The sequence below is a fragment of the Trichomycterus rosablanca genome, chromosome 1 (assembly GCF_030014385.1).
Source record: "Trichomycterus rosablanca isolate fTriRos1 chromosome 1, fTriRos1.hap1, whole genome shotgun sequence".
Classification (NCBI taxonomy): domain Eukaryota; kingdom Metazoa; phylum Chordata; class Actinopteri; order Siluriformes; family Trichomycteridae; genus Trichomycterus; species Trichomycterus rosablanca.
In genome coordinates, this window is record NC_085988.1 from 55,888,453 (window position 1) to 55,911,545 (window position 23,093).

The following is a 23,093-nucleotide window of genomic DNA, read 5'->3' on the forward strand; positions in this document are numbered from 1 at the left end:
TCTTTTTCCATGTTTTGTCTTAACTCAAGTACCCCTTATGTAATATTTCTTATGTAATAATTTTAGATAATAAATAACAATTGTAACAATTGTATACAGTTAATTTACTGCTGTACATTATTTAATTAGTTAAAAGATTATCATTATTCAGTTCGATTAACCCATACACAGGAGATAAACGATATCTTTTTAGGTAGGTATACAGTCTTAAAATAGCAGATTTATCATATGTCTGCATAATACACTGGACTACAGCTAAAATAAGAATGTTAAATGGATGTATAATTGATGTTATCGTTTGTTTTTCAATTTGCAGGACAAGATGTCAGTGGTGTGTTGGACAGTACAGCAGTGGACACAAGTATCTTAGAGCAATATCTAAGCAATGAAATCGACCCCACTTTGTGAGTATATTATTTTATTATGCACAATAGAATGTCCCTGCTTTAAAATCAGGACCTAAGGCTCAATTGAAGTTTGCTGCTAATTACAAACACATTGCACACCGTTTCATTTGTTATACTTACAGACTACTGTTGTACAGATAAGTTTGCCTGAAGTTGTGGGTGCAGTCAAAGCTTTATTTATAAAAACAGAAAAACAGTCCAAAAAAATTAAATAGCATACTAATACATATTAAAAAAAATATATATAAACAGTTACAGAAATCATTGATAACCCAGGACTGCCATTACATTTAAGTCTTTTTACAACAGTACGTAAACCTTTGATTTTAATTGCAGGTGAGAACACAATATGAGAAGTAATAATGACAAATATATATATTTTTGCATCCCCCCCCCCCCAATTTTCCCCCCAATCTAGTCGTGTCCACTTACCCTATTGCATTACACTTCCTCTCTACTGATATTGACCTTCACTCTGACTTAGGAGAGCCGTGACTAACACACTCCCCCCTACCCACATGTGTGCAGTAGCTGACTGTATCTTTTCACCTGCACAAGGCGAGTTCATGTGTGGATCAGCTTTGTGTACAGAGAGACACATCCTAATAACATTATCCCCGTCTCTGTGCAGGCGCCATCAATCAGCCAGCAGAAGCGTAACTGCATCAGTTATGAGGTCCCCTCCAGCACCCCTCTTGAGCAACAACCAATCGTTGTTCTTGTAGCCGCCCAGACTGCCGAATGGCTGAGCTGAGTTTCAAACCGACGAGTTCGAAATGTCAGCTCTGGTGTGCAAGCATGTTTTACCACTGCTCCACCTGAGCTCCCAAAAATAAATATTTCAGCACACACAAAAGCACCTGCAGTACTGGATGTTAGTGAGCAATTTGTAACGTACAGGGAAAGTCAATAATGCATGAAGGTGCTTTAAAAACTAATAACAGTACTTTAAAATCTATCCTAAAACAGACTGGAAGCCAATGTTATGCCATCAGGATTGCTGTCATACATTCTTTCTTTCATGTGTGTTAAGATCTGTGCTCCAGCATTCTGAACTGGATTCTGCACTGGATATTGGTTAGCTTAATAGGCAGCCAAGTTAAAATTAGTTACCGTAATCCACATATGAAAAGATATCAGCTTCTTAGCAGTGTGCAGACTGATATTAAGTCTAACTTTAGAAACCTTTGAAAAAAGACAAATGTTGCCAATATCTAGTTTAATGCATACATCAAAATGAATAATTGTACCAAAATTATTATTATTTTTATTATTTGGTCATTGTTTTTATTCTCTGTTAATGTTGATACCTACAAGAATGTGGCACAAGAATTCTTGTTAACCCATGTAATAGTGGTGTATATGCAGTCTATAAGGGTGTTTGAAACTTGATGCACAAAGCTTTGTGTCACAAATAAAACTACTTAAAATCATACATTTACATTTTCGGCGTTTAGCAGACGCTTTTATCCAAAGCGACTTACAGTACTGTGACAGTATGTTAGCAACCTTTCGATTACCAGTCTAGTATCTTAACCAATAGGCTACAACTGCATGACTGCATGAGGCTAGCATGACTTAAAAAGAATTAACGTTGCTTTTTAATAACAATGTAAAATGCAACAGCCACATCAGTATTGTTTTCATCAGCATTATATCTGAGGTCAGTAACTTTACTCAGCATCAAATATTTTTTTAATTATTTTCTTTTGTACTTTTAAAGCAAAATTAAGAAGCTAAACAAGTTATTATGTATTATTCATGTGCCAAGACTTAAATACTGCCTGGATTACTCAAAAATGTATGACTTAAAAATAATTAACTTTGCTTCTTAATTATAAGAACCAGATAATTTAAAAAAACAATACACTTGGAGTTACAGTTGTGTTCAAAATAATAGCAGTCCAACATCACTAACCAGATCAATCACTGTTTTTGGTAGAAATCATATTTATACATTGCAAAAAATGTACTAGTAGGTGTAGTAGAGTAATAAAAAACCAACAGACCCAACAGTCATGACATGCATGCTGCTGATTCAAAATAATAGCAGTGTGAAGTTCAATTAGTGAGGTCATTCATTCTGTGAAAAACGGGTATCAAGCAGGTGGCCCTTATTAAAGTATAAAGGCAGCAGATGTTGTACATGCTGGTTATAGTGCATTTCTCTCTAAAAAACAGATTAAAATGGGTCGTTCCAGACATTGTTCAAAAGAACAGCATACTTTGATTAAAAAGTTGATTGGAGAGGGAAAAACATACAGAGAAGTGCAGAAAATTATAGGCTGCTCAGCCGAAATGATCTCAAATGCTTTAAAATGGCAACCAAAACCAGAAAGACGTGGAAGAAAACGGAAAACTACCATTCAAATGGATCGAAGAACAGCCAAAATGGCAAAGACTCAGCCAATGATCACCTCCAGGGAGATCAAAGAAGGTCTAAAGTTACCTGTGAGTATTGTGACAGTTAGAAGACGCCTATGTGAAGCCAAGCTATCGGCAAGAAGCCCCCGCAAAGTCCCATTGTTGCAAAAACGACATGTGCTGAAGAGGTTACAATTTGCCAAAGAACACATTGACTGGGCTAAAGAGAAATGGCGCAACATTTTGTGGACTGATGAAAGCAAGATTGTTCTTTTTGGGTCTAGGGGCCGCAGACAGTTTGTCAGATGACCCCCTAACACTGAATTCAAGCCACAGTACACTGTGAAGACAGTGAAGCATGGTGGCACAAGCATCTTGATATGGGGATGTTTCTCATACTATGGTGTTGGGCCTATTTATCGCATACCAGAGATCATGGATCAGTTTGAATACATCAAAATACTTGAAGAGGTCATGTTGCCTCATGCCGAAGAGGAAATGCCCTTGAAATGGGCGTTTCAACAAGACAATGACCCCAAACACACCAGTAAGCGTGCAACATCTTGGTTCCAGACCAACAAGATTAACGTTATGGAGTGACCAGCCCAATCTCCGGACCTCATTGTCTTGTTGAAACACCCATTTCAAGGGCATTTCCTCTTCGGCATGAGGCAACATGACCTCTTCAAGTATTTTGATGTATTCAAACTGATCCATGATCTTCTATCTACGTAGCTCTCGTGGAAGACGGACGCACTTTTCCCTCCTCCTCCCTTATCTTCCCTGCTTGGCTTCTCCTGTATCGTCTTGTCTCGTCTACTCTGCTCTATAGAGATTTTTCTAGCACTGCTCCTCAAAGAACAAATTATGGAATTGGTTAAATGGTCTCTGAATGCTATTGACACCATCTTCTCATCGAGAAGTTCGGGTTCGGGGGAACCCACATGCCCCGACGGAACGCAGATAGCAGGATACGCGATGGACTCGTGGGGGAAGTGGAGGGTTGTGTGCCTGGCACCTCTTTCGTTGGAGGACGTAGGGGATGTTTATCTATTCGGAACTTTGATTGTGGGATTTTGCTGATTGGATTAGGCTTAGCCCTGCTGTATCGGGAAATTAAAAGAGTTGGGTCAGTTGTCAAAGGTCCCCAGAAACTGCCCAATTTGATTGATATGGTGGGCAAAGCCGTTGGAACTCAGACTGGGATTATTAATCGCAATATGGATTCCATCTTGGAGAAACTTACGGCTTTGCGAAATGAGGTGAACCAGAGACGCATTAATTCTGAGAGTTCGTGTTAAAATTTTATAGTGCTCAGACAAAACAAAAGTCATTTCTGCTCTTGGCTCCCCTGTTATCAGCAGCGGCCTAGCTGATAAGGAAATTCCTCCAGAGGACTTGTTGCTATGTACCTACCCTGCCTCCACTGACTGTTTTCATTCTGGGCAGTAAGAGCTGTAAACAGCCATGTTATCGCGAACTTTGTACAGACTTTTTTTTCTTGCTGACAGAACTCTCCTAACCCCAACCAACGTCTCCACTCTCAGCTTCATTCCACCACTATGGTAGGACGGGTCAGTAGCGCGCGCTGGTGTAGCTGCGAATCGCCGGATGGCTGCCTCCCGTAGTGGTTACTTTTTCACATCCCCACATCCCTAACCCATGGCTGGTTGTGTGATTATGTTATGTTATGTTTGTATGTGCTTGTGTGCTGTAAGGGTTTTTTTTTTTCGTGTTACCATAGTGTGCTCCTTAAGGGAACACAATCTGGTTGCTGGGTTTTTTTTTTATCTCCTACTTTCCCTATGTGTTCATTATTTCTTGTTTTCTTATCCTGTCTTCCTGTCCTGTCTCTCCCTTGTCATTGAATGTTCTGGACAGGTTGATGGCTAATTTCGCTGTAATTGTACATGCTGCAATTTATAGTGACAATAAAGTTCTACTACTACTACTACTACTACTACTACTATTACTACTACTACTACTACTTAATCCAATAGAGAACTTGTGGGGTGACATCAAAAATGCTGTTTCTGAGGCAAAACATGGAACTCCATGAAACACAGATGTGAAGCAGTTCTCAGAAACAATGGTTATACAACTAAATATTAGTTTAGTGATTCACAGGAAAGCTAAATGTTTGAGTTTGTAAAGAAAAATGCAGACACTGCTATTTTTTGAACAACCTAATATTCCCTTTTCTTCACTTTCTGTAAAGTAATAACAAATTTGATCAATTTTAATTCATGTTTTGATTTGTAAAAGAATGTGCAGTGTTCTCAATGCATTTGTGTGTATGAAAATAAAAGCCATTATAAGAATTTTGAGCTTTATTCACTTTTTTAAACACACTGCTATTATTTTGAACACAACTGTAAGTACCACATAGGGGAGCTTAACAATTGTGTAGTAATTGAAAATAAAAAAAGCATGTGTACTTTTATTGTTTATTTGTTCAGCATGTTACCTGACTCACCACCGGATTCAAGTTCAGAACCTTGCTCTCCTCCACAAATCTCAGGTAATACCTAACAGCCAATATTAGTATATGTCATATATTTACTGTGTATATAATACAAAATTACACACACACACACACACACACACACACACACACACACACACACTTACTTTGTGTAAGTTTTTTTTTACTTACTTTGGGGGCCAGAATGTATGCACTCTTCACTAGATGTTATCTGTGGATTTTTAATTGAATTACAGAAGCAATATACAACCCCAAATCAGAAGTTGTGCAGCATGTGGTTTTGCATTGTCTTGTTGACAAAGGCATAGACGTCCGTGGAAAAGATGTTGTCTTTAAGGAAGTACTGTATATAAGCTTCCAACATTTAATTGTACTTTTCTGCATTAATGCTGCCATCACAAAAGTGTAACCTTTGACAAAAGCACCGACGCAACCATGTACCATGACAGACCCTGGTTTTTGGACTTGTTGCTGGTAACAGTCTGGATGGTTCTCTTCATCTTTTGGTCCAGAGCCCACAACATCCATTTCTTCCAAAAAAGACCTGGAATGCTGATTCATCTGACCACAATACATGTTTCCACTGTGTGATGGTCCATCCTAGATGCCTCAGAGCCCAGAAACTCGATGTTGCTTCTAGACATTGTTAACATAAGGCTTCTTTTTTTGCACAGTAAAGTTTTAAGTGGCATTTGTGCATGTAACTCTGTATTGTAGTGCTTGACAAATGTTTGCCAAAGTAATCCCTTGCCCATGTAGTTATATCAGCTGTTGATAAATTATGGTTCTTGATGCAGTGCCGTCTGAGGGATCAGAGATAATGGGTGTTCAGCTTAGGCTTGGCCCCTTGACCTTCATGCACTGAAGATCTTTTTAATCATTTGATGATATTCACTGTAGAGAGAGATATATGCAAATTCCTTTCTATATGTTTTTGAGGTACATTGTTTTTAAACATTTAAATAATTTTCTCATGCATTTGTTGACAAACTGGAGATCCTCTGATCATCTTTGCTTCTCAAAGACTCAGCCTTTCCTGGATGCTGCTTTTGTTCTAAATCATAATAACAATCACTTGCTGACATTACCTGCCCTGATAACATTGTTTGAAATCACATAATTATTTAAATTGCCCAGTTCTGCCTGAAATGCAGGAATGGAGGTATATTAACAAATAAAATAAAGTTGACCAGACACATCATTAAATATCTCAGGTTCATACTGTCTGCAATGAAATAAAAGTCAAAGTAAATGTAAGAAACTCTGCATTTTATTGGCATTTTCCCTATGGTCCCTAGTTATATGGTCAGTTATATGGTTATATGGCCCTGGTTATATGGCCCTAGTTATATGGTCATGGCATTTTCCATATGGTCCTAGCACACAAGAAGGCAATACAGAGGGTCATCACCACCACCCAGAAAATCATCGGGCACCCTCTCCCATCACTAAAGGAGCTCTACAGCACCCGCTGTCTCAGGAGGGCACACACAATTCAAAAAGACAGTACACACCCAGGGTACCGAATGTTCGAACTGCTGCCCTCGGGAAGACAGTACAGGCAAATCAAAACAAGGACTAATAGACTAAGAGACAGTTTTTACAACAGGGCCATAGCTCTGTTAAACACAAACATGTGACACAACAGGCGTCATTCAATGGGTCTTGTGTAATTTCACTTCATTCACTTTAATGGGACATGTGCAACTTTTAATTTAATTTGAATAGGACATGTGCAATAGCTGCAATAGCTTCAGTTCTGCTTCTGTTTTGTTTAAGTACTGTTTTATATTTTTTTATTTATATTTGTATATAGTACTTTTATTGTTTGCTGTTTTTTCTTGCACCGAGAGGAGGGGGGTGGTTGTATTCCAATTTCGCTGTGCAAGTGTACAAGTACAATGTGCAATGACAATAAAGGATTCGTATTCGTATTCGTAGTTTTTATGGAAATCAATTTTATGTTTATTTCTGTTTTATGTTTATTTCTGTTTTTTCCTCCAGATGACATCAGCTCAGATTTAAATGCAAAACAGATCGGCCAAAACCACTTTGCTGCAGCAGAACAGGCACCTGTTAATTTCTGTCAACTTAAAAATGGACCTCGAGAGCATTATGAGGCTCCACCACCCGATCACTATGATAACAATGGTACCATAAACTATATGAATTCCAGATTATCTGCTATTGCTCAGGGTGTGCGTGAGCCCCCTTTACAGTCTCAATACATTAGCCCAGTGGAGAGCTACATTCAAGCCAGCCGATGCCAGATGCCATCAGTGCCCAATCCTCTTGTAGGTGCCCCTGGGGGCTACACAGAGGCTGGCACTTTTATCACATCACCATGTCTCCCACCCCATGCTACATGCTTGGATTACATGGCCTCCAAACCTTGCCTGACCACAAGGTAAGTCTTTTTATGTTGTGTGTGTCAAAAGGGAGTCAAAGATGTTCATTTGGTAATAAGGTTTATTACAATCAGAATGCTGACAAATATATAGTTATATATTCCTTATGGCTGCCCAAATCTCAGTAACAGGAGAAAATAATTAGAGCTGGCAGCTGGTATTAAAACGGTAATCTTTAACTACATTTACATTTACATTTTCGGCATTTCGGCACTTATCCAGAGCATCTTTCAGACTAATTAAAAACAGCTACCAAAAATACTTTCCCTTAAGCCTTTTTTCATTTAGTTGTTCACAGTTTTTAAATTAATTTCTGTAAAGTTCTATCAAATACAAAAATGTAAAAATGTAAAAATAACATACAACAAATCATAAATACATTACACAACGTTACACAATACATTAATTTACTTTTGGCAAATATGCTGTTCTTTAATGCACAATTAACACATTAATAACATGTCCTTAGACTAAAATATGTAGGTGTGGTAGTATATTAGTCTTGAACCATGGTGCTTACCTATCTTATTTTAGTTGTTATTATAGACTGTGTCCCATTTATTTTGGCAGACATGTCTTACCTGAAAGTAAGAAAAGAAGATGCTCAAACTCTTTTGATGGGAGTACTGATGAGAACCAATGTGAAGAAATGGTTAGGACAAAACCTTTATTTGGTGGGTATTAAATGATGAGCAGCATTTCCAATAATCAGTTTATGTCTGAGAGTTAAGTATTACGTCTTTATCTGTTCTGTTTGTAGGTCTTGAAAGAGGCACCAGTGAGATGCATTGTGATGATGTTGATGCTAATGGGGGAAGTCCAGCAGTGGGTCCATATCGACAACTTTTATGGGACCAGTACCAACCAAAAGAGTGGAGTACCCTCTACAACATAAGCTTTCAGTCTCTGTAAGCTTTCACAACCATTTCCTTGACACATCAGATAAATCCAATGATGTCTTAATTAATACAAAATTAACTGTACATAATAATTTATTTAAAATTGACTGTAATGTTGAAAATGAAAAATGGCCCTAAAATATTCAAAAACACTTTTTTACCAACTTCCTATTAACAGAGGTCATACAAAAATTCATTGTTAAAGGTGGGTATGCCTTGTTTAAAGTTAAAACTGAGCAGTTATACTGTATGTAAATTCTAATATTTATATTAGTTAAACTATTTCATACCACAATGACTGCTGTGAAAAAGGTCTATTACACCTGATTGGAAATGGTTTTATTTTTCAACATGATAACAATCCAAAGCACACTGCTAATGCAGTGAAATCATATTTGGGGAGAAAAAGAGATGATAAAACTCTGACACTCATGGACCAAATATTATAAAGGCAAGATGTAAGCACCTGGACAGAGCAAGAAATAATAAACATAATACACTTACAGTGCCAGCATTAAATTACAAGTGTTAACCTACTGAATTGTTTCTATTCCACAGTACTTGATGTAACTTGATAATTCCATGATTCTATATTGGTTGTGCCCTTCACAGCTTACCTCCAGGTTACCATGTGGAAACAGATAAAGGTTTTAGCTACTCCACAGCTGATGAAGCATTTGTGTGCCAGAAAAAGAACCATTTTCAAATCACAGTGCACATAGGGATGGTTGGAGATCCCAAATATGTCAAGACACCAGCAGATCCTATGCCTATAGACAGTTTCCAAGTCAAAGTCTTTGGAGTCAAGGTTAGTGTACAACCCTAAATTAAAAAAGTTGGGACTATATGAAAAAATGCAAATAAAATTTAAATGCAGTTTTTTTACATATACTTTGACCCAGCTGCCATTTTCCATAGTGTCCCAACTTTTTCTGATTTTATTTCACATATTGCTGCTAGTTCTAAAGTTTGTGTATTTAGTTTTTCTTTTACATTGATCGTAAATTTTTAATCTGATTCTCTAAATGCAAAGCACACATTAATAATAATAAAAAACTAGGAATAATGCAAACGTTTTAATTATAAAACTTTTTTAGTTTGAAGCCCAGAGCCATCAGATCACCATAGAGCAGTCACAGATAGATCGCAGCAAAAAGCCTTTCCTGCCAGTTCAGTAAGTATCCTCATGATTGACTTGAATTCTATATAGTTGGACATACAGTGATTTTAGTATTAAATTTTTCTTTGTTTGTTTGTTTTAGCACCCGCATTAACTCTAATCTCATTTTCCAGAGTAGACTTGCCTGGAAATAAAATCACCAAGCTTACTCTCGGTAGACTACACTTCAGTGAAACCACTGCTAATAACATGAGGAAAAAGGGCAAGCCCAATCCTGAACAGAGGTGACTAACCCAATCACAATCTAAACCAAGAGCACACAGAGATAATTGAAAAAAAAAATTTAAATCCAGAATGTCTGGTTTATTTTTTTATTTTTTAATGTCTTCTGTTTGTCAGGTACTTTCTGCTTGTGGTTGGCCTTTATGCTATTGTAAAAGGGAAGAGTTACCTGCTGGTTGCAAACATATCTGAAAGAATTATTGTCAGGGTAAGTTTTGCATACATTTTTAGGTTAACTGTAACCTGCTCACACTTTGCTTAGTTTTTAAGGGGTTATAAATGTAGTCATGCACGTTAAAAGCCACACAACAAAAGGCGTAGTTCTGTAACGTCTCCCCCTAGAATGATGTGAATCAAGAGCATGACAGAAATGCTTTGTAGATATATAAAAAACGCAATACTCAAAAAATACTGTAAAACAAAATAGGTACGTATACTAACACCAATTACAATGGCAAAGACGATGGTTAAGGGCTTGGAAAACGAACACGAAAACCAAACCAGATACTCATAAATGTTGCATTAGGAGGTTGCTGATTCTATCTGGTCGTCTAGTCCTGTATCCAGTTCTGTTGCCGGCCAGAGCTGGCTGACCAGTTCGATTTGTGATTTGTTTCCCGGATCTCTGTCCTGAGTTGCCATCCAGCTTCCAAGTGGCCATCATTGTGCCTTCACCTGGTTTTCTAGGGATTGTTGCTGTGTTTCTCTGGGTAACTATCACCATACCTCTGCCCATTTGTTTAGTGGCTGCTGTTGTGACACCTCCTGGCAACCATGAGGGCAGCTTTGCTTCAATAGCCAGCCCACCAGTTGTCAGTGCCATCTGGCCATCTTGTCCTGTCTTCAGTCCCAGTTAATTCTCCAGTCCTTCTGCCAGGCCCATTCAGCTGTCTAGTCCTGTTCCCTGTCCTGTTCCTGTCCCTGGCCTTCTAGTATTGTCATTGATCACAGTCCCATCCGACATTAATACTTAATTTAATAGTTTTTCTTTTAATTAAGTCTTGTCCCTTAGTCTTTAGTAGCAAAATAAAATAATAAAACTATATAATAACTACATATTACAACTAACATATACTGTAACTAATAAAACAATATTATAATGGTACTCTGTGATCCACTTTGTTTTTGTAAGGCATCTAACCCTGGGCAGTTTGAAAACGACAGTGAGGCCCTCTGGCAGAAAGGACAAACCTCAGACTCAGTGGTGTGCCAGGGATGGGTGGGGATCAACACAGATGCCCCAGATGAAGCCCTGGTGGTCTGTGGAAATGCCAAGATAATGGGCACAGTCATGCACCCCTCAGACAGAAGAGCCAAGGAGAACATCCATGAGGTGACAAAACTTACAGTGACTTGGAAACAGCTGCGTATAAGACAGCGTACCTTAACTTTGTAAATAATTATGGTGCTTCTCAGGTGGACTCTACAGAACAGCTCAAAAGAATAGCTCAGATGAGGATTGTCGAGTATGACTACAAACCTGAGTTTGCGACAAAGATGGGAATTAACCAGACACATGAAACAGGTCTGTTTCAAAAAATGCCTTTTAATGTTGTGTATAGTAAATAATACTACATTTGCTTATTTACATGCAAGAAAAATGAATTTACATCCAGTTACTTTTTTGTATCCCAATACTTACCAGTTACTTTTGCATTATCCCAATATCCCAATATACACCAATCGGCCATAACATTAAAACCACCTCCTTGTTTCTACACTCACTATCCATTTTATCAGCTCCATTTACCATATAGACGCACTTTGTAGTTCTACAATTACTGAATGTAGTCCATCTGTTTCTCTGCATGCTTTTTTTTAGCCTGCTTTCACTCTGTTCTTCAATGGTCAGGACCCCCACAGGACCACCACAAAATAGGTATTATTTAGGTGATGGATCTTTATCAGCACTGCAGTGACACTGACACGGTAATGGGGTGTCAGTGTGTGTTGTGCTGGTATGAGTGGATCAGACACAGCCGTGCTGCTGGAGTTTTAAAATACCGTGTCCACTCACTGTCCACTCTATTAGACACTCCTAGCTAGTTGGTCCACCTTGTAGATGTAAAGTCAGAGATGATCGTTCATCTATTGCTGCTGTTTGAGTTGGTCATCTTCTAGACCCTTACCAGTGGTCACAGGAGGCTGCCCACAGGGCGCTGTTGGCTGGATATATTTTTGGTTGGTGGACTGTTCTCAGTCCAGCAGTGACAGTGAGGTGTTTAAAACTCCAGCAGCGCTGCTGTGTCTTATTCACTCATACCAGCACAACACACACTAACACACCACCACCATGTCAGTGTCTCGGCAGTGCTGAGAATGATTCACCACCCAAATAATACCTACTCTGTGGTGGTCCTGGGAGAGTCCGGACCATTGAAGAACAGCATGAAACGGGGCTAACAAAGCATGCAGAGAAACAGATGAACTACAGTCAGTAATTGTAGAACTACTAAGTGCTTCTATATAGTAAGTGGAGCTGATAAAATGGACAGTGAGTGTAGAAACAAGGAGGTGGTTTTAATGTTATGGTTGATCGGTGTATGCAGGTTTTACTAAACCATTATTATTTACGGTTCAACAAGAGGATCATAAGTGTAGAAAAGTATAAAAACAGCTCAAAGTGTGAACCAAAAAACACCTTGTGTAAATATGTGACCTTTTAAATCAGTCCTTGTCCAGTGTTTATTGAATATGCTTCAAACACAATGGATCAATAAAAAAGAAAAAAATCTAATCAAGAAGAAATACATTAATTTGAACTATTATAATTTGGATTATTTTTTAATAAACCTTTTTTACAAAAGGGAAAATGTTTGGCTATATACTAAGTGCATGCTTTTGTCTGCATTAGGCATTATCGCACAAGAATTGAAGGAGCTACTTCCCACAGCGGTGAGAAACATAGGAAATGTTAATTGCTCGGATGGACAGAACATTCCCAACTTCCTCATGGTGGACAAAGTGAGTGTATGCCCTGTAAAGCAGTCCTGTAAAAGCACTGATGTCTTTATTTAATTAAAATCCTAACAGTTATGTTGTATCTACAGTCATAAATGATTTATTGACCTATAAACGCCCTGTTTTACATTTGTATTTACTGTAAAAAAAGGATGGAACATTTAAAGAATTTAGTATATTGTTCAATTACATTTAATAACAATGGCCTTAAATGACACTAATGTGATCTAGTGAAAAGTGGCTTGGTTTGTGTTGTGCAGTATTTCTTCTGTGGCTCCGGACACTGGAACATTTAAAAAGTAGTAGCAATGGGGAAATACGCTAGCCCAAGCTGTGACAACCCCTAAATACTGGAGCAACTCTGAAAAAATGTACACACATTAGGCCACACACAGCATGGCACATGCAGATGCAATTAATACATCAATGATTATTCTCATTGTTAGGGACCTTTTTATTTTCCTTTAAAATAACAAAGTTTACAGCTGGTTTCTGCAGGTCCTGTACTGTTTCTTTATCTTAAGTGTCTTGTTTATGAATGGGGCTACAAACCACCTTGTCCATATTGTGATTGTCAAGATTATTTAAGTGATGCATCAACGTCTTTGCATTTCCAACCCCATTAATTCAACCACTAGTTTATCCTGTGTTGTGTTTTCCCAGAATCTCTGGGCACAACATCGTAACACACTGGCCGATATCAGTCTGGCCGCTAGCTCCAATTACCACTACACCACCTAAACATCATTAAAACATAAACATGTTTTAATCATATGTAATTACAATGTTTATATAGAAAATTAAGTTAAGCACTTGTGGGTAGTTAGAAGTATGGAAGGACATTTCTAATTTGTTTTTAATTAACAGAACACAGCAAAACATAACATAGTTCATTTCTCTGATGGTTGTTAACAGGAGCAGATCTTCATGGAGAACGTAGGGGCTGTGAAGCAGTTATGCAAGCTTACAGACAATCTTGAGACACGCATTCAGGAGCTTGAGGTGTGGAACGCTCGTCTAGCCAAGTTAAGAACCCTGGGGAGCATTCGTTCCAAAAAGGAAGCACCTAGTAAAAGGTGAATTTATACAAAACATACAGTTTTAGTAGCACACAGCTCAAAACACTTCCCCTTAGTAACTACTGATTTTACTTCTGAACTAAACAAAAATAAAATCCTAACACTTAATTTAAAAGTTACTATAAATAGTGTAATGCCCATGTGTGAGCCTATCTGTTAGTTTACTGTTAGTATAGTATTACGGCTTAATTTTCATGTTATTAGTTATACCTTAGTTAAGATGATACTTATCTCAATGCTCTAGACAAAAACAGGTTTCAGATTGTTGCATACTATGCCACCCCCAGTTAAAGGATGAGGGAATCTTGTAGATCTAGTACTCTGTCAAGGCACTCTGTCGGTAATTTTGGAGGACTGAAAATAGATGTAAAAATTGTCTATTACAAATTTATTACAAATGGTCTAATACAGTAGTAGAACAGTCAAACTAAGTGGACACCCAAAAACCCAGCGTACAAGCCATTTTTCCCCCTCTGCACCCACTGTTTTCCTAAAACAGCATGGCTAGTTTAAAATCCTGGAGCGTCAGTGACTGATTTACAGTGTATTTATTCATTCATTTATTTTTAAAATCTTTTTTTTTCTTTTATATCAATCTTGCTATTTATTCTTTTATTTGAGTGATTGTATTCATGCGTTTTTCTTCCCCTGCAAAGCACTTTGAATTACTGCAGTATAAAAGGTGCTATATAAATGAAGATTTTATTATTATTATTACTACACACCTACAGTAATATAGTGTATTTATAAGTGTATTTACTTTTGTGTTACAGAGAAAGCAACAAAAGCCATGCATTTGTTTCCCCAGAAAAGCCCTCTACGGTGGAAGCTGGTAAAGTAAGTCACACTTATCAATAACATTTAATAATATACAGTATAATGTTTACTTGTTCTGAAAACATTGCTTCTTTGTGCAGGAGTATTTAAATGAGAAATACCAGTACTGTCTCCAGCACAGACTATTTCAAGCTACTATTATTCTGCTTGTGACAATAATGGCATTGTGGTGAGTCCTTTTCTATGTTTTTCTATGTTTCTCTACTACTGCTGATCTCCACTTCTGACCGCGGAGGACCATGACTAAAATATGCGCCCTCCAACATGTATGGTGTAGCCGAAAGCTTCTTTTCACCTGCATGAGGAGGGTTCATAAGGAGATCCTTAACACGCACGAAGTGTCAGGCACTGATCTCTATTATCCCCCGTCTCGTAATTGTCATAATTGCAGCAGTTAAGAGGAATTTCCTCTGGCACTCCTACCCTCAGACGAGCCAATTATTGTCTGTATAGGGACGTAACATGGTTAAATCACATTTCCTAGTTAGATACCGTAGAAATGATCCCTGAGAGTATTGTCCGTATAGGAACTCGGCCTGTTGGTAGCAGCGGTTTTACCACTGCACCACCCAAGCACCCTTAGTCCTCTTCTATGGTGTATACACTGATCAGCTATAACATTAAAACCTTGTTTCTAAACTCACTGTCCATTTTATCAGCTCCACTTACCATATAGAAGCACTTTGTAGTTCTACAATTACTGACTGTAGTCGAGGATGACCTTATAACCTTAATGACCTGATGTCCACCAAACTGTCTTATATAGAGGTAGTCACAATTTTGACTGAATAAGGAATAATTACTCTTTTATACCATTTCCATTCCATGCTGTCCTATGGTACAGTATGTTGTTTTAAATCTGTGACCCCAAATTGAGTAGTTGTTTTTACTGCCAAGTGACACATACTGTATCTGAGTACCTGTGATTAATTTGGTCACCCTGCTTGACTAGGGACTAAGTGTATGGAAGCAGGCCGTATAAGTGTTTGTTAAGAATTTTCTTTTGTGCTTTACTTAAATTCATGTGGTTGTGTTTCAGTGCCATCTGTATTACTACACTTTACATGCTTACATTACGAGAAGACATAGACTTGGACTTTGGTTCCAGGTACAGTGCAATCATTATAAATGTGTTTTTACTCATGTCTGTGTACATTCAGTATATCTTAACAGTTAGTTATCTTACTTACTATGTTTATTACAATAATATTGTATCTAATTTGACCTTTCTGTATTTAAATATGCTGTAGCACAAGTAACTCCAGTGTGTTTCCAGTCTACACTACCACAGAAATGTTCACAACAGGTATGAAATGTAAAAAGCAGTAAAAATGCTTGTGCTTTACCTCAGTTACAGTGTATCACAAAAGTGAGTACACCCCTCACATTTCTGCAGATATTTAAGTATATCTTTTCATGGGACAACACTGACAAAATGACACTTTGACACAATGAAAAGTAGTCTGTGTGCAGCTTATATAACAGTGTAAATTTATTCTTCCCTCAAAATAACTCAATATACAGCCATTAATGTCTAAACCACCGGCAACAAAAGTGAGTACACCCCTAAGAGACTACACCCCTAAATGTCCAAATTGAGCACTGCTTGTCATTTTCCCTCCAAAATGTCATGTGATTTGTTAGTGTTACTAGGTCTCAGGTGTGCATAGGGAGCAGGTGTGTTCAATTTAGTAGTACAGCTCTCACACTCTCTCATACTGGTCACTGAAAGTTCCAACATGGCACCTCATGGCAAAGAACTCTCTGAGGATCTTAAAAGACGAATTGTTGCGCTACATGAAGATGGCCAAGGCTACAAGAAGATTGCCAACACCCTGAAACTGAGCTGCAGCACAGTGGCCAAGATCATCCAGCGTTTTAAAAGAGCAGGGTCCACTCAGAACAGACCTCGCGTTGGTCGTCCAAAGAAGCTGAGTGCACGTGCTCAGCGTCACATCCAACTGCTGTCTTTGAAAGATAGGCGCAGGAGTGCTGTCAGCATTGCTGCAGAGATTGAAAAGGTGGGGGGTCAGCCTGTCAGTGCTCAGACCATATGCCGCACACTACATCAAATTGGTCTGCATGGATGTCACCCCAGAAGGAAGCCTCTTCTGAAGTCTCTACACAAGAAAGCCCGCAAACAGTTTGCTGAAGACATGTCAACAAAGGACATGGATTACTGGAACCATATCCTATGGTCTGATGAGACCAAGATTAATTTGTTTGGTTCAGATGGTCTCAAGCATGTGTGGCGGCAATCAGGTGAGGAGTACAAAGATAAGTGTGTCATGCCTACAGTCAAGCATGGTGGTGGAAATGCCATGGTCTGGGCTGCATGAGTGCAGCAGGTGTTGGGGAGTTACATTTCATTGAGGGACACATGAACTCCAATATGTACTGTGAAATACTGAAGCAGAGCATGATCCCCTCCCTCCGGAAACTGGGTCGCAGGGCAGTGTTCCAGCATGATAATGACCCCAAACACACCTCTAAGACGACCACTGCTTTATTGAAGAGGCTGAGGGTAAAGGTGATGGACTGGCCAAGCATGTCTCCAGACCTAAACCCAATAGAACATCTTTGGGGCATCCTCAAGCGGAAGGTGGAGGAGCGCAAAGTCTCGAATATCCGCCAGCTCTGTGATGTCGTCATGGAGGAGTGGAAAAGCATTCCAGTGGCAACCTGTGAAGCTCTGGTAAACTCCATGCCCAGGAGAGTTAAGGCAGTTCTGGGAAATAATGGTGGCCACACAAAATATTGACACTTCAGGAACTTTCACTAAGGGGTGTACTCACTTTTGTTGCCGGTGGTTTAGACATTAATGGCTGTATATTGAGTTATTTTGAGGGAAGAATAAATTTACACTGTTATATAAGCTGCACACAGACTACTTTTCATTGTGTCAAAGTGTCATTTTGTCAGTGTTGTCCCATGAAAAGATATACTTAAATATCTGCAGAAATGTGAGGGGTGTACTCACTTTTGTGATACACTGTACATACAATTTCAGCACTGAAATAATGGTGACCCTGTATGAATATAAACAGATGTATTTATAAAACACTTTGCTACTTGCCAGACACTTTTTGTTAGAATATGTTAACAATCAACAAAAATACAAATATTTAGTGCAATAGTCAAAGTCCGTAATTTATAATTCATTCTTTTAATACTTTGCATTAATAATCTAATACAACTAACAATTCCTCTTTTCTAAATACTGTCAGTATTGCAACCAAAAGATGATTATATCAACTAATCACATTCTTATGTTAAAGTCTGTGCACCCAAGTATAACTGCGTTTTAATTTTTAAATTTTTTTTGGCATTGCTTACAATAACTTTATTTAACATTGTACCTAAATTAGTGTACCCAAACCTTTTACGGGTGCTTAAAGTCATTAAATTATTAAAACAAATTTAAATGACGGCATAGAAACAAGTACTGGGTCATTTCAAACTGCACTTTCTTTACAGTTTCCGGTGCCCCAGCTTCCAAATGTTAAAAATTCTAATAGCAAACAACAGATATTTACAGCGAAACTAATAAAATAGATACATTAAAAGATTTCTCCCATTTTTATTTTCTAATGATTGAAATGCCCAACAGATTTGCCTACTTCTTCACCTGGACCCTGGCCTCCAGACATCGATTTCTCCAGCGTGTTCTACTCTGAAGAAGTTTACTGTTGCCAGCATACTGCATCTAGAAACCACATGCCTTTCACAACAAGCTCAGTTGTTCATTCCGACTTTCTAAAAACACTTTCATATGTAGACCGAAGTCCATCAGGTGTGATATTCCTCTACAATAGTTTGACCCTAAAATATTGGTATTCCTTTCATGGTGTGATTTTGATTTAATGTGTGTTTTTTAGATAATACTCAACAAAAATTGTTCCATCACTTCACTGACTGTAAGTTAAATCAACCAAAATCTTTTGCTATTTTACCTGTATTATCAACTCATATTAATTTATACAGACCCTATTTCTAAAAAAGTTGGGACATTGTTCAAGAATGAAAAACATTTCAGTTGCAATACTGCAACAATTACTATCCTCACTTTCCAAACCATTAAAAACTCCCATTAACAAGTTAACAAGTTGATGGAACACCTTGGAAAACACATCTCTGTCCCAACTTTTTTGAAGTGTGCTGTAGGCATCACATTCTAAATGTTTTTATATTTACAAAATACAAAGAAGTTGATCAGTGAAAACATTTGAAATCTTTTCTTTTTACTGTTAGCAGTTGATTAAGATTTAAGACAATTAACAAATAACTTATCTGGAAATGGGGTTTGAATTTTGCATTGTTTCCTACCTATTAAACTTGACGAACTTTTTCTACAGGGACAAACACAACTATTCAGTCGATACGAATTACCCAAAACCAGCAGGTCATAGATGATTGCTATATAGACTGGTCTAAGTCACGGTAAGTGATGGGTAATTTATTGTTGTTATTGTCATAATTGCTCATTCATCTCAAGTAGTAAAAAAGCAACCTTAACCTATTTGTTGTTTACAGTAAAGGAAACTACAGCTATTCAATCCCCATCAGTAAACACATTCCAATTAACATGCCAGTAACCTTGCAGATGAAGTAAGTAGACTTACTAAATCAATAATATAGTTCTGAAGGTGTTAAACAAAATGAATGAAGCAATTTCTACATATTTACAAAGATACATCTTAATAGTGTTGTTTACAAGTATAGTCACAGAAGGTAACCATTTGGCGTGTGTGTGTGTGTGTGTTTGTTGGTGTGAGCAGTGCTACTGAGCTGTTGGTGGTCCACCTCTGTGGATACGAGCTAAGAAAGGAATGCTCTGCAGTAATGGACTACAACTCCTTTCAATTTCACACTGTTCCTAACACACAGGTACATTTTAACCATGTTTTGTGGTTATTTAACTTTAAAAATATGAATTGCATGTTAATTGTTAGTTGTAGTTGTAGCCTAGTGGTTAAGATACTGGGCTAGTTATTGAAAGGTCGCTGTTCAAGCCCTACCACTGTCAGGTTGTCTCTGCTGGGCCCTTGCGCAAGGCCCTTAACCCTCAATTGCTTAGACTGTGTACAGTCACAGCACTGTAAGTTGCTTTGAATAAAAGTTTCTGCTAAATGCTAAAAATGTAAATGTTATGAATTTACTGTTATTTTAATGTCACAGTTTGTAATGTATAGGAAACAGTACAGTACAGAGAAACCCACTTTCATAAATGTGTATATCTGTACTTACAAGTAATTACTTGTAGGTGAATAATTAGTCCTTATTTGCATTTTTGCAACTTTAACAATGCCTCATAAAGCTCTAATCAAGTATTATAAATTCACACTTCCTTTTGCAACCTGAAACCTATCATGAAAAAATGTATACTTCAGTTGTATGCTGAAATGCCACCAAGTTCTCTGGGCCCAAGCTCATCTCAGATGGACCAAAAGACACAAGGTCACATGAGTCCATGTTTCAGCTTGTTCCTGGAGAAACAAAAAACTTAAAAAGTTATCAGTGAGAGATGAAAAACCCATCAGAGCCCACAGCCTACATGTGTAAGAAGGCTCGTAGGCTTACTGCCATCACATGCTGCCAACATCTTTTCCCTAGAAGATCACAGCTGTTTCTGCAAGACATTGCCAAACCTGTGTGTGCACTGGACTGACCTGCCTGCACTATATGGCACATGAAGAGAAGAATCTGACAATGGTGACCACAAACTGTTGAGCAGCTAAAGTTTTGTATCAAGCAAAAATCTACTCTGAAAACTGCTCCTTTCAGTAGATTTGATTCCCAAACTATTTTAAAAAGTAAATAGGAAAGGTGATGTAGTGAACATATCCTTTTCTCAACATTTTTAAGTGTGTTGCTGACAATAAATTCTTAATTATAATTTTAATAGGTACTCTGTTACTTTATACAAAAAACAGAACTAATCATTTTGCTCTCTTTCTCAGTTATCATAGCAAGTTTAGGTGTGATAAAACTGTGTTGGGACCTAAAAGAGGTAAAAACTTAAAGGCTCTGCAAAAAAATGCATGTAATAAGTGCTAATGAGCAACTTGGTCTGTGTTATAGGGGTATGTACATGAGTGGCCAGTGTCAGTTGCTCGACATTATACATCATCTTACCACTTCCGTGTAACAGTAGCAGTAAGTTTCTGGGTTATTTATTTATTTAGTTTTAGTTTTAGTTTTTACTTTATTTTTTTTTTTTTTTAGTTTTAGTTTTTACTTTATTTTATTTTTTTTTTAGTTTTAGTTTTTAGATTTATTATATTTTATTATATTTTACCGTACTTTTTCATGTTTTTCAAGAAATTAATTTTTGGATGTATGGTTGCAATTTGATAAGTTTTCCAAACTTATTTTTATTTTCCACAGGGTCAGGCTGACTGTTTAACAGACCCCAATTATTTGGAAATTCTGTTTACTGACTACCACTTCAACTTCTTCCGCCGCTGCCTGTGATGCTAAACAAAGCAAAAAACAATCAAGCATAAAAAAAGAAGAACGAGAAGAAAAAGTAGAAAGATTAATTGATTGTCTCACAATCTCACATACAAAAATGTCTCACAATCACAACATACATTGAATTTTATGCTATTGTGTATATACATGTATTTTTCATAGACAAATCTTAGTTTTAAATATCAGACATATTTATATTAGTCAAATAAGTGTATGATTTTATTTGTTTGGTCAGATTAAATGCATCACTTTTCTTGAGAAAGATAAAATTGAAAACCAAATTATGTGGTGCAGAGAGAGAGAGAAGGGACAAAGATCACAATGTGAGGTAGAACAGCAGATCAGATTTTCAGTGTGCTTAGTTTAGATACAGTTTTAACACATTTACAGCTTTGGTGCAGAGCAGGTCTTGTGATTTACTAAAAGTCAATAAAAGAAAATACCAAATGCTAACAAAAATATACAGTATGTTGTTTTCAGTCTTAATTCATTTTTGTTTATAGTTTAACCAAAACTGTCATATAAATGTAATTGTAGCTGCATTGGGTTAAATGCCTATGGTTTTAAAATAGAATGTCCAACCAGCTCATCATCATCTGTCCACATACTTTTAGCAATATAGTGTATGTCTCTATTTTCCCATTGTTTCAGACAATCGTTTTAATTTTAATTATATTTTTTTATTAAAATTTTATGTATTATTTATTAAGTGTGATGGCACTGGTGTGGATGGCTAATATTCATAAAGACCATTTAGTATAGTTTTATGTTTAAATACTCTCCATAAATTAACAAAGTAATGAATTTAGATAATTCATGTACAAACATGACAAATTTAATAATAAGTCATTTTTTTACTTAATAACTGGTTGCAATATAAACTCTAGCAGCAATATCTGAAATTAATTTGAGGAGGAATTTCATCTAGTGTTGTAGGGTAGTTGTAACTTAGTGGTTAAGGAAGTGAACTAGTGATCAGAACGTGAATGGTTCTAGCTACACCACTGCTAAATGCAACGCTTAGGCCCTGGAGCAAGGGTACTTTATGTTTTGATTATATTTTAATAGCTTTCCATAAAACAGGTCTGCTAAATGTCAATGTAGCCAACTTTTCTAATGCTTTAAAGCAGACAGGTTCTTAAAAATAAACTGAACTCTGTTTGGTCACATTCAGGACTAGGCCACGCCATTCAGATGTGAACTTGAGTTGCATTTTGAATCATTTGTATTTTGGATGTGTAACCCAATTACACATCAGCTTCAGTTCAGAGACTGATGACCTTTTCTGATAGTAAAAATATCAGCATCACACTAATACTGTTATTTGTAACATATGGTATAATGTTTTTACCATACTACTATTAAATGTACTGTTTGCTTTTACAATTATAATGATCAATTTTAGTTTGTTCATAGAAAATCTTTCAGAAAGGTTTAATGATTATCAAGGTGTTTTTTAACAATGTTTATTTTGGTTTGCAGTGGTTAAATCAAACTTGCATGCCATGAATCAAATCAACTCGTATTCTTTTTTTAATTGTGAAGTTATAAACAGTGACTTTAGCTGAGGCTAAGTATTAATGCAACCAACTTGATTTCTTTCTGTAATATTTTGTGACTTACTGGATGAGTTGTCTTCAAGTTGCCCTTAAAGAAATTTGAAGAGGTTAACCACTTTATTTAATTAATACTTGTTGTAAGTTCACCTTATTAAGAATAATAGTTTTTGTTGTTTCTGTGAAGTCGTACAGCCTTAAAAAAAATTTTTTTACCCGTT

The 23,093-nt window shown here is 37.1% G+C and overlaps 1 protein-coding gene across 1 annotated transcript; it reads left to right on the top strand.

Annotated features, from left to right (window-relative positions):
• Positions 1-288: 288 nt before the first annotated feature.
• LOC134324394 (myelin regulatory factor-like protein) lies at positions 289-21,316 on the top strand. The gene is made up of 24 exons (XM_063006260.1): positions 289-404; positions 5,231-5,292; positions 7,261-7,663; positions 8,235-8,338; positions 8,425-8,572; positions 9,176-9,371; positions 9,661-9,737; positions 9,857-9,967; positions 10,083-10,173; positions 11,098-11,298; positions 11,382-11,490; positions 12,820-12,929; positions 13,842-14,002; positions 14,779-14,842; positions 14,923-15,011; positions 15,882-15,950; positions 16,093-16,148; positions 18,453-18,635; positions 18,721-18,759; positions 19,198-19,282; positions 19,376-19,450; positions 19,621-19,729; positions 20,924-20,998; positions 21,230-21,316. The coding sequence occupies exons 1-24, from the start codon at positions 289-291 to the stop codon at positions 21,314-21,316; spliced, it is 2,820 nt and encodes a 939-aa protein (XP_062862330.1).
• Positions 21,317-23,093: the final 1,777 nt, after the last annotated feature.